This window comes from Staurois parvus, unplaced genomic scaffold (genome assembly GCF_062004578.1).
Source record: "Staurois parvus isolate SC_StPar_1 unplaced genomic scaffold, SC_StPar_1.0 ptg000025l, whole genome shotgun sequence".
Taxonomy (NCBI): domain Eukaryota; kingdom Metazoa; phylum Chordata; class Amphibia; order Anura; family Ranidae; genus Staurois; species Staurois parvus.
The window spans coordinates 5,396,842-5,409,027 of record NW_028317821.1 but is presented as its reverse complement, the minus strand read 5'-3'; the positions used below and the strand labels follow the sequence as shown (position 1 = coordinate 5,409,027).

General features: G+C 42.5%; 1 protein-coding gene across 1 annotated transcript; it reads right to left on the bottom strand.

Annotated features, from left to right (window-relative positions):
* Nucleotides 1–2,871: 2,871 nt before the first annotated feature.
* On the bottom strand, nucleotides 2,872–6,053 carry EGR1 (early growth response 1). The gene is made up of 2 exons (XM_089694089.1): nucleotides 5,599–6,053; nucleotides 2,872–5,229 (listed from the first exon to the last, which is right to left on the bottom strand). The coding sequence occupies exons 1-2, from the start codon at nucleotides 5,816–5,818 to the stop codon at nucleotides 3,950–3,952; spliced, it is 1,500 nt and encodes a 499-aa protein (XP_089550215.1). The 5' UTR covers nucleotides 5,819–6,053; the 3' UTR covers nucleotides 2,872–3,949.
* Nucleotides 6,054–12,186: the final 6,133 nt, after the last annotated feature.

The window sequence follows — 12,186 nt, the reverse complement described above, 5'->3', positions numbered from 1 at the left end:
CGTTCTGTATGTTATCATGTATATTTTGTTGACTCCATCATCTTACAGGACTTAAAGTGACAGTTAAGCTTTGTGGTTTGTTTGTTTGTCTGTTTTTTACAAACATGCCTATACTTACCTGCTCTGCGCAGTGGTTTTGCACCGAGCAGCCCCGATCCTCATCATTTCAGGTCACTGCTGGCTCTCCTGGCTCCTCCCCCTCAAGCAGTGCCCCAAGGAAAAGTGCCCCCTGGGGGCACCGATGCATGTTTATCTCTGAGCTTCTGCTCTATGTGTCCATAAGACACATAGAGCAGCAGCTTGGCCTTGTGCCCCCCTCTCCTCATTGGCTCACTGGCTGCATTGAGCCAATGTGCTCCCCTGCTGTCTCAGCCAATGAGGGGGAAGAGTCCCCAGACAGGACAGGCTGTTGAGAACGTCGCTGGATCAGAGGGGGCTCAGATAAGGGGATGGGGTGGTACCACTGCACACAGAGGGTTTATCACCTTCATGAATAGAATACATGACGGTAAAAAAACCTTGAGCCTTTAGCACCACTTTAAAGTGATTCTAAAAGATAGTAAAAAAAAATACAAAAAGGATAAACAAAAAAAAAAGTCATACTTTCCTGCTCTGTGCAATGGTTTTGCACAGAGCAGCCTGATCCTTTTTTTTTTGGGTCCCCCACTGGCAGTCCTGGCTCCTCCCCCCTGCTGAGTGCCCCAACAGAAAGCCTCTTGCTATGGGGGCACTTGAGCAGGCTCACTCCCAAGCCACACTTCTGTGAATGGACATTGTCCATTCACACACAGAGCATGACTTGGCCCTGCCCCTGCTCTCATCCTCATTGGCTCACTGGCTGTGATTGACAGCAGCAGAGCCAATGAGGAGAGAGAGACCTGGGATAGTCGCTGCTCAAATGCACATTGCTGGATCAAGATGGGGCTCAGGTAAGTGTAAGGGAGGGCAGCACCCAGAAGATTTTTTTTACCTGAATGCATAGAATGCATTAAAGTAAAAAAAAACCTTCTGCCTTTTGAACCACTAAGGTTGGGGAGTGCAAAATCAGGCTCTCTTCTGCATAGAAACCAATTAGCTTCCAGGTTTTATTGTCAAAGCTTAACTGAACAAGCTGAGGTTAGAAGCTGATTGGTTTCTATGCAGAAGTGAGCCTGATGTTGCACTCTCCAGCTTTAGTAAATAAACCCCTATATGTCTATGTTACACTGGATAACCAACTATATATTCGGCATATAAATATAATAGCCTAAATTAATGAAATACTGTATATCAAGAAGTATCCCAAAGATTGAGCATCTTTGCTGCCCATAGCAACCGATTAGATTCTCTCATGCCAAAGAGGAAGAGAGGTGCATGTTTCTAGTCTCTGCATTAGGTCCTAATTTCCGTTATTTCTATGTTGTAATGGGACTTGCATTGTCTAATGATCTTGAGCACTATGCTAGAAGTAGCGTAGCTGTCATTAGGGCCACCTATGCAGGCAATGATCCAGATGAAAAGAGATAACTAGCTATTCCAGGTGGGGCATAGGTCTAACAACACCATCCTAGAAGTAAAGTGATGGTTGCAAAGCCAACATGCAGAAGGCCAAGCAGAGGTCTAAATCTGACTGTATAGGTTATAATCTGACTGTACTATGTAGTACAAGGACCTGTCTGCATGTATTCAAATGTAATTAATTGTCCAGGCAGGCTCTCACCAGGGGCAGGCTGACCATTTGGAAACTCGGGCACTGCCCAAGGGCCCAGGGTCAGTAGGGGGCCCCATGAGATGCCCCTGGTACCTTTTTCATAGGCTTTTTTGAGTTTGGGCAAGGACACAGGGGCCTCATGATCCTCTATTGCCCAGGGGCCCCATGAGTTGTCAGTCCGCCCCTGGCCCTCACACTACATTGTTTTGGTACATTTAGGAGCACCATGCATGTTACAATCTGACAATACAATCTATCTAAAATCAACTTAAGATTTACCAAACCTATGTAATATGTCCACCTACCTATACTAACCAATCCTTTTTTTCCATTTAGGCAGACCCTTACACTACTGAGTTTTGGTAGATCTAAAAAGGAGATTGAGATTTTACATACACTATACAATATGACTGTGCAATCGTTTAGATCTACCAACAAGGATGTAGTACCCTGCCTGAATGGATACAGAATGACTGAATAGATTAGGCAGGTTCCCATATTACATCAAAGTGTAGTGTGTATGGTGACCCTAAAGGATATTGTGTAATCAGATTGTAATGTCTATGTCCAGCTTGAATTAAAACCAGTATATAGTAATACCTTGTGTATGGAGCCATTGGACACAATGGGTTTGAATTACTAAAGGAATATAAAGCATTCACTTAGCTTAGTAAATAAGGTGAAGCTGTTGTCATTCAGCATTCCCAATCATATGCAAAGCAAACAAAAGAAAGGATGTGTTTGAATTACTAAAGGAGTATAAAGCATTCACTTAGCTTAATAAATATGGTGAAGCTATTGTCACTCAGCATTCCCAATCATATGCAAGGCAAACAAAAGAAAGGATAGTGCATGATTGGGTGATTAAAGTGAACACAACTTCACCTTACTCATAAAAGCTAAATGAACTAATCTTGCTTCCTACAGGAGAAGAGTTGAATAAGTTGTCTGCTGTCAGTGTACATCTCACCCACCTCACTTAAGACAGTGTACACCTTAATTGAAGGTATAGGGTATTTTTTTTATATAAGGGTTCAGTTCAGACAGCAAGAAGGGTTAGAGAATGTTCTTTTCATTGCAACAACCCAACTACCTGTGTGAACAAAGATTCACCTTCATGAACACACTCCCAAGCCCAAGTCAAGTTCAGCCCAACAAGAAAACTCATTGACTAGAAGAAATAAAATATTTTAGGTATTTTATTTTTTTCTCAAGGATATGTTGTACACCAAATATCCCATTGGCAGTAAAGCGCATTCAATGTGTTTTAAGCCAAACAGTCACTTTGTTTAAAACAAACACAAATATAAGTAAAAATAAAAAACACAAAATAATGAACTGCATGTTTATAACATACAAAAAAATCCATGCCTACTCAGTAGGTAACTACAACATTCCATCTCTTGAATATATATATTTATATATATATATAAATTTACATTTCAATTACAAAAATAGACTTTTGAGTTTTTGCTTACATTCTACATAAATGAAGCTGTGCTTCAGTTCCCTCTCTGTACCTTTGACAGGTCTTTGATACATTCTTTATAGAATTCCCTTACACCTTAAGGCTAGATGCAATGCATCAATACACGCAAATGCACGTGCCAAGACATCAGCAAGGCTTCACAAAAAAGGCACCAAGTTACTAGATAACAAAACGTCTTTTTTTGACATATGTGAGTACCATCTGATGATATTTACAAAACAAAAACAAAGTAACGTAAAAAAAGGAGGAACAAAACATTACTCTTCCACATGCTCGAATACATAAGTGCTGATCCTCAAATAAGTTGAAAAGTCATGGTAGCATTTTCACAAGATAGATACCATTTACAAACAGCATCCCTATCAATTTCAAATAATACCACATGAATATGCAAAGGGGGGAAAAAAATTCACAACAAGAGTACCAAAAAAAACCAAAACAAAACAAAAAAAGCATAAAAAAGTAAACAAAAACCTTGCACGTGTACAATATACATTATGTATATAGTAAAAATCCCTTTATGCAAATAAAAGTTGATCTTTAAAAGGATCATGTTGAAATTATTTCAATTATTCATGCAAATTAAGTCTCTTGAAAAGAATGGGAAATTAAAATGGCAGTTTCTTAGGCATTTGAAGCTTATTAGTTTATAATGGCCTTTCTTTTTTTGTGTTCAAGACAGTCAGTCATCATTAACCTCCCACTCAGTGACCATGCTTTGGAAGTCTTCAGTTTGTGCCTATTCATGTTTTGCACTTGTCACGGTAAACTCAACAGATCTCAATTGTCCTTGGAGAATATGTTATGGACATATCGGAAAGTGCAGAGGACACTGGTGAACTGAAGGAGTTGGTGACCACTGAAGATGAGAAGCTGGTGACACCTTGGGCCTGGAAGGTGGAGGTAACAGAGGGGTATGTAACGGCCGCTGAAGGAGATGGGAAAGAGCTGTGGACTGGTGAGGGGTAGGAAGAAGATACAGGAGAAGAATAGGATGTTGGCACTGGAGATGGGTAAGATGTTGAGGCTGATGGGGAGTAGGAAGAGATGGGAGATGCAACAGAGACAGGAGTTGCCTTATCGTTCTTTTTGTCCTTTTGCCTCAAGTGAATTTTAGTGTGCCTTTTTCTCTCATCACTTCTGGCAAACTTTCTACCACAAATGTCACAAGCAAATGGCTTTTCCCCTGTGTGTGTGCGAATATGAGTTGTCAAGTGGTCACTCCTGCTGAAATTCCTCATACAGATGCGGCACTGAAAGGGCTTCTGCCCAGTGTGGATTCGAATGTGCCTTGTCAGTTCATCAGACCTGGAGAACCTCCTATCACAAGACTCAACGGGGCAAGCATAAGGTCTCTCGTGCGGTGGGGTCTTACTTGGGCGGTTGGGGTATTTCCTCATTCTGCTTGGCTTGATGAGCTGAGATTGATAACTGTTATTGATAGTCTTGAGGTCTTGGGAAACAGTCTGTGTAGCAAAGGCCTTAATGGTGGACAAGGGTGTGAGGGAAGGCTGGTGGGCTCTGGTTTCTATAGCCTGGAAGGGTTTCTGATCAGGAGTCACCAGACTGACATCTCCCTGTTGCTGTGGAAACAGGTAGTCTGGGATCATTGGCACCTGGAAACTGGTCTTGGTCACAGGGTAGGCAGGGGGTGGATATTGAATTGAAGAAGTTGAAACGTTGGGAAACGACTGTGCTGATTGATCAGAGAAGAGCTCTGGGCTGGAGTTAGGAAAGGTAGGTGCTGCAGAGTAGATGGGGCTGCTGTCACTTGACTGTACAGAGCAGCTCAATGGAGGGCTGTGGGAGGATGAAGAAGATGAAGAAGGAGAAGATGAAGGAGTTGAGGTGGTGGGTGGATTGGCCATCCCCACCAGTCCACTGACCAGGCTGAAGAGAGGTTCTGGCCACAGAGTGTTGCTGCTGTTGGGAGCAGGCTCCAAGGAGAATCGACCGGTGTAGGTCAGGGATGGCAGTCTGTTGGTATGGTTGGCATAGGTGGTCTCGATCACCGTCTTGTCACTGTTCAGTGACATTTCTGAGAAGGCATCTGAAACAAACAGAGCACCGGTTACATGCTGGACACAAGATGCAGCAATCACAACAACAAGCTGTCAATGCCTATGTGTGGAGAACATCATCCTCATCATCAACATTACCCTGCTACTGTCACACAGCACCACAAGCCCCCCCAGAGCTAGGATTCTGCATGATCTGACGCAAACAGAATTCCCTGCCACCACAGTGTTTAGTATTCAGGACACCATCGGTGTGCACATCCCAGAATACAACGTTGCACTGACATGGATGCATCCCTAGACACATCAATACACGATCACAGGCACAACATCTGATCAGCACATGCAGACACTGAACGATCCATGGCATACAATGACATGTATGGGGCTGCGATCCTTACCTGCTGCCAGGTGATCGAAGTTGTCAGCTCCCTCCCCCGGGGAGTTAAATCCGCTGCCCTCGGGGACGGAGGCGCCCAGGAACTGGGATCCCCCCGAGTTGAGCAGCATCATCTCTTCCAGTTTGGGGTAGTTATCCATGGTGGGGGAATGTGGGAAAGAACCGAAAGGGTCAGAGATCTGCAGAGGTGAGATGAGCATCTCTGCCTTGGCAGCTGCCATCAGGTCCTCCGGGATCCCTAGTGGAGAAGAGGCTGCTTGTGCATGCACACTGGGGGAGGACGGGTGCACTGTGTGTTGTGATAATAAACCAAATGTGCTTGGGTAGGTAAGTGGCTGGCTGCTTGGATGGATGGGTAGGTAAGTGGCTGCTGCTGGGGTTGTCGCCGGTTCTGCAATCGCTGCCCCCGCACGGCTCCCCCAGTCCTGCCTGCTGGAATCTCTCGCGGCTCCCTGGGATCCGCTCCTATATAAAGGGTTCGTAGCCGCCTGTGCCCGCCCACCCCGTGACGTACATGGCCATATATGGAGTGCAGGAAGCCCTTATTTGGAGGCTGCTGGAGGATCCGTGACGTCGGACTCGGAAGGGGGAAGACTGAGGATGGAACTCCGTCTATTCCTATGGAACGGCGGGCGGACACAGGCAACCCCCGGCCAGGGAGAGCCCTGCATAGGGAGACGGCATGGGATACAGGGGTACCGGCCTAGGCCTCCCGCTCACCCGGCACAGGAACCCCCCAACGCTGGTGACCTGGGCACCACCTCCTCCCCGCCTCCCCCACCACCTTCCGGAAACCCCGGCCGGTCAGTCCATGTAAGGTGATGACCATGTAAGGCGCTCTTCCGGCGGGGTTCCTTCCTGATCCTTATAAGGACTTTCCGGCTCCCTCTCCGCTTCACATGGAAAAAAAAAGTGCTGATGAGGTGCTGGAGGCTGGAGAGAGAGAGCGGGAGGAGAGGATGGAGGAGCCAGGCAGACACTACAGAGGGGACATCCCGGCCAATGTAGGCTGACACTCACCGGGCTGCACACACACACACTGCTCAATACAGTCATCTATATAGATACTGTACACACACATATATACATGTATATACACAGAGCAACATTTAGCTCCAGTCTATTAGATTGTAAGCTCTCCAGAACAGGGCCCTCCTAATCATCTGGCATTGTATTGTTTCTATACAGTCTCCCTATATATTGTACAGCACCATGCAAACTGTTGGGGCTACCTAAATCCTGAATAATAATTAGAAATACATCTATCCACGTATCAGCACCAGGGGCGGACTGACAACTCATGGGGCCCCCGGGCAATAGGGGATCATGGGGCCCCTGTGTTCTTGCCCAAACTCAAAAATGCCTATGAAAAAGGTACCAGGGGCATCTCATGGGGCCCCCTACTGACCCCGGGCCCTCGGGCAGTGCCCGAGTTTCCAAATGGTCAGTCCGCCCCTGATCAGTACTCAAATCCAGTAAATGCATACACACACACACATATATATTTATTTATTTCAGGTACTTATATAGCGCCATCAATTCCCGCAGCGCTTTACATATATATTGTACATTCACATCAGTCCCTAACCCTCAATCTAAGGTCCCTAACTCACACTCATCCATACACATACTATGGACAATTTAGACAGGATCCAATTAACCTACCTGCATGTCTTTGGAGTGTGGAAGGAAACCGGAGTACCCGGAGGAAACCCACGCAGGCACAGGGAGAACATGCAAACTCCAGGCAGGTGGTGCTGTGGTTGTGATATATATATATATATATTTATTTAAGGACTGATCTGAATATACAATATATATGTAAAACACTGCATAAATTGACAACACTTTATAAATAAATTTATAACAAAACCTGTAATAAATATTAGTTTCAATAAATAATACTAATTTAAAAAAAAATATATATATATATATATATACACACACACATATACACACACACTATATTTCTAAAAGTATTAGGACACCCCTCCAAATCATTGGATTCAGGTGTTCCAATCACCTCCATGGCCACAGGTGTATAAAATCAAGCACCTGGGAATGCAGATTGCTTCTACAAACATTTGTGAAAGAATGGGTCGCTCTCAGAAGCTCAGTGAATTCAAGTGTGGTACCGTGATAGGTTGCCACCTGTGCAATAAGTCCATCCATGAAATTTCCTTGCTACTAAATATTCCAGGGTCCCTTAGTTCCAGTAAAGGGAACTCTTAAGGTGTCAGCATACCAAGACATTTTGGACAATTTTATGCTCCCAACTTTGTGGGAACAATTTGGGGATGGTCTCCTCCTGTTCCAACATGACTGCACACCAGTGCACAAAGCAAGGTCCATGAAGACATGGATGAGTGAGTTTGGGGTGGAGGAACATGACTGGCCTGCACAGAATCCTGACCTCAACCTGATAGAACACCTTTGCAATGAATTAGAACGGAGACTGCGAGCCAGGACTTCTCATTCGACATCAGTGTCTGACCTCACAAATGCGCTTCTGGAAGAATAGTCAAACATTCCCATAGACACATTCCTAAACCTTGTGGACAGCCTTCCCAGAAGACTTGAAGCTGTTATAGCTGCAAAGGGTGGGCCAACTCAATATTGAACACTATGGACAAAGACTGGGATGCCATTAAAGTTCTCGTGTGTGTAAAGGCAGGCGTCCCAATACTTTTGGCAATATAGTGTATATACATACACAGTGGGTATAGAAAAGAATCACCCCTGCTTTAAAATCACATTTTGTCGCTTTGCACCCTGAAATGAAGACACCCTAAAATGAAGACAGACACAGTTTTTGTTTTATCCAGCTGTATTTACTCAGTGCAACTTATAGCATCCAAGTGAAAGATATAACACCAACATGTCAGAAAAAAATTAAAACATCAAACGCAGAATCACTGAGTTGGAAAAAGTTAACCCCCTTGAGTCAGCATTTTGTGGAACCACATTTTTCTTTAATTACAGCCTTTAGTCTGTTAGGATATGTCTCTACTAACTTTGCACATCTCGACTTTACAATATTTGCCCGCTCGTCTTTGCAGTACTGCTCAAGTTCAGTTAAATTTGATGGTGCCCGTTTTGTGGACTGCAGTCTTCAAGTAATTTCACAGAGTTTCAATGGGGTTTAAAGTGCTACTAAACCCAGGACCCTGCATTCCCTATATCTGATCTCCCAAAGTACACACTACATGGAAATGCAATTATCTTTAGTAAATATAAACTGCTAAATACCTTTTCTCATCAGTAGTTAGAGCAGTCTTGTGACTTCTATCAGTGTTCAGCAGAGCACTAGCTAAAGCTTGTAGGAGTTTTCTTTCTGCTCTATGAGGATACAAAACCCCTGACCTCTGTCTGGACAGTGCCGATTGGCCCTGTGCTGATCACATGCACTCTCCCAAGAAAAAAAAAAAACCTCTCACAATACACACCAAACTGAGAATGTGCAAATGCCTACAGTTCAGTCTGTCTTATCAGGAGATAAGAGGTGGTTGCTTGAAAAAGGGGAGGAACAGAGTAGTCAGGATCAAACAGCCTTTTTACACAATGCAGAGAATTAACCCCTTAGGTTCTGCAGTGAGTATAACAAGCATGCTTTACTGCATATACAGAGTGATTTTACTGTTGTGGGTTTAATAACACTTTAAGTCTGGGCTCTGACTAGACCATGCAAGGACATTCACTTTTTTCTCCTTCAACCATTGTGTGGTCATTTTTACACACACATTGGTGTTATATCTTTCACTTAAATGTTATAAGTTGAGTACATACAACTGGATACAACAAAAACTGAAAAGAGAAAAGGAGTGGAGGACTTTCTTTTGGCACCATCCCCAAAACACAGTAAGTAGAGACCATAGATGTCCATGACTTTCTCTGCTCCCCTAATGAGGGAGGAGGGTATCATGGAAAAATGGGGATTTAAATGGTGCACGTAATCAAAAAACGTATTTATTATTTGTATCAGATTAAAAAATGTTTTGGATATAATCGACTGACCAAAAACATGAAAGCAGCTATGTCTACAAAGAATGAATACATATGCTTGTTACTGAATGAAACGAAGACAATAAGGACCAACGCGTTTCACCCAAGATAACGGCTTCTTCTGGATCCACGTCGTTGAGCACAATGTACGATTTTATAGCCACATAGGAGAAATGCATTTGTATCAATGTCAAAAAATGGCAGGAAAATACCACCGACCAACAGGGGATGTATTCATCATGTGAGTGGCCAAACACAGAATGAATCAATATCCAGGATTCTATATAGTAAAATACTTGGTGAATATGACCACTCCTCCTACAAGCTTTAACCAGTGCTCTGCTGAAGTCACAAGACTGATGAGAAAAGGTATTTAGCAGTTTACATTTACTAAAATAATTGCACTTCCATGCTCTGTGTACTGTGGGAGACCAGATATAGTGAATGCAGGGTCCTGGGTTTAGTAACACTTTAGGTGTATCCAGTGTGTCAGTAAATGGTAATGGATTCCTCCTGATTTTTTTTTTCTATTACGAACGGAAAACTGGCCCAATATAGTAAAAAAAAAATCACTTTTAAAAAAAATGTAGCCTTATATTTTTATGCCATTACCATGACAACCAAAAAAAATTCTGCAACATAAATTCTCCTACTGCTGACAATTCTGGTGATTCCACATATGTGTTTATTATTTGTTCTTTGTCCACATAATGGGGCCAGGAAACAGTGCTTTTTTTTTCTTGTCCTATCTAAACACACTGACACTAGCACTTGCACTGACAATAAATGTGAAAAGACACTAACTGAAACTGACACTTACACTGACACACTGCCACTAACACTGCCACCTACACTCACTAAACTAAGTCAAGCACTGAACTTTCTTTTTTAATTCAACACTTTTTTTTTGTGCAGATCACATGCACATACACATCTCCTCCAGGGTAGAGGAATAGATACAATGGGGGGGGGGGGGGATTTACTAAAACTGGTGCACTCAGAATCTGGTGTAGCTGTGCATGGTAACCAATAGGGATGCACCGAAATATCGGCGGTCAAAATGTATCAGCCAAAAATAGTGTTATCGGCATGTTGCCGTTAGGAAAAAAGGTGGCAATAATGGCCTCCAAATATGTGCGATTTTACTGTGATTTTACCACGTTTAGGGTGCTTTTTTCATAGGTCATGTGACTAAAAAAAACATCAAAACGCACCACGTTTGCATGTTTGATGGGGTTTCAATGCATTTCAGGCCTGTTCACACCACTGCAGTTTGTGGTTTGTCCATTTTGCATGCGTGTTTTTGATGCATTTTTTGATGCGTTTTAAAATGTATTTATTTTTGGCCAACTTTTTGCTGGGCAGATTAAAAACATAAAATGCATCAAAAACACAACGCATGCGTTTTTGTGGCATTTTCAATGCATTTCTAGCCTGGTTCACATCAATTCAGTTTGCATTTTGTCCATCTTGCAGTGTGTTTTGCTTTCTTGCACGCACATTTTTGCGGCGTTTTGCTTTTTTTAAATTTTTTTTTTAATTGTTGCTGGGCAGATTTAAAATGCAAAAAGCACATGTGCTGCGCTTTTGATGCATTTTCAATGCATTTCAGGCCTGGTTCATGCCAATGCAGTTTTCATTTTGACCATTTTGCAGTGCATTTTGCGTTTTTGACAAACTTTTTGATGTGTTTTTTAATGTTTTTTTGACCAACTTGTTGCTGGGCAAATTAAAAATGCACAACGCATAAAAAAATCCAACACATGCATTTTTTATGAGTGTTCAATGCACTTCAGGCCTGGTTCACACATTTTGTCTGTTTTGAAGTGTGTTTTGTGTTTTTACACACACATTTTTGCATGCAAATTTTTTATGCGTTTTTGATGAGTTTTGCACATAAAAATGCAAAACGCATAAAAAATGCGGCAAACGTGGGAAAACTCTTCAAAAGTGCGCTACATACGGTTTTTGCAATGTCTCCATTGAACCAAAAACGCAAAATTTTGTGTTTAAAAAAAGTCCCTGGCCCTTTACAAAAACGCAGCAGCTCAAAAAATCATAGCTGTGAACATGTCCCATAGGAAACCATGCTAAATGGACTGTAGTGCGTTTCTGCAAATAGCCCTAAAAAACGCATTGGTGTGAACCAGGCCTCAATGGGGAGGTGAGTTTTTTTTTTAACTCACAAATATGCACCAAAAATGCGGCAAGCAGGATTTTGTATCATAGCAAGGGGAGCACAACAGACCAGTGTGAAGACAAACATTGAATTTAAAGGTGTGCATTTTTCTTGAGCTTTCTTGTGCTTTTTTTTTTTTTAACCCAAAAGTGCTGCTAAAACAGCTCAGTGTGAAAGCAGCCTATTGGCTGAAAGGTGTTGAAAATAAATTCATACTTATTTAAATTCATGATATTAATTAAAAAGTGGAATATATTTTAATTATATATAAAAAAATTAATAAAAAAAAAAACCTGCCCATTTCGGTTTTTGGCCAAATGCTTCCTGAATTTTCGGTTTCGGTCCACCACTAGTAACCAATCAGCTGCTAACCTCAGCTTGTTCAGTTAAGCTTGGATAATAAAACCT

Bases quoted from the DNA above. Each gene is read 5' to 3' on its own strand.
- EGR1 (XM_089694089.1), bottom strand. From the start codon at position 5,818: ATGGCAGCTGCCAAGGCAGAGATGCTCATCTCACCTCTGCAGATCTCT. The intron at 5,230-5,598 runs GTAAGGATCGCA...TGTTTGTTTCAG, and splicing joins CTTCGATCACCTGGCAGCAG to ATGCCTTCTCAGAAATGTCA.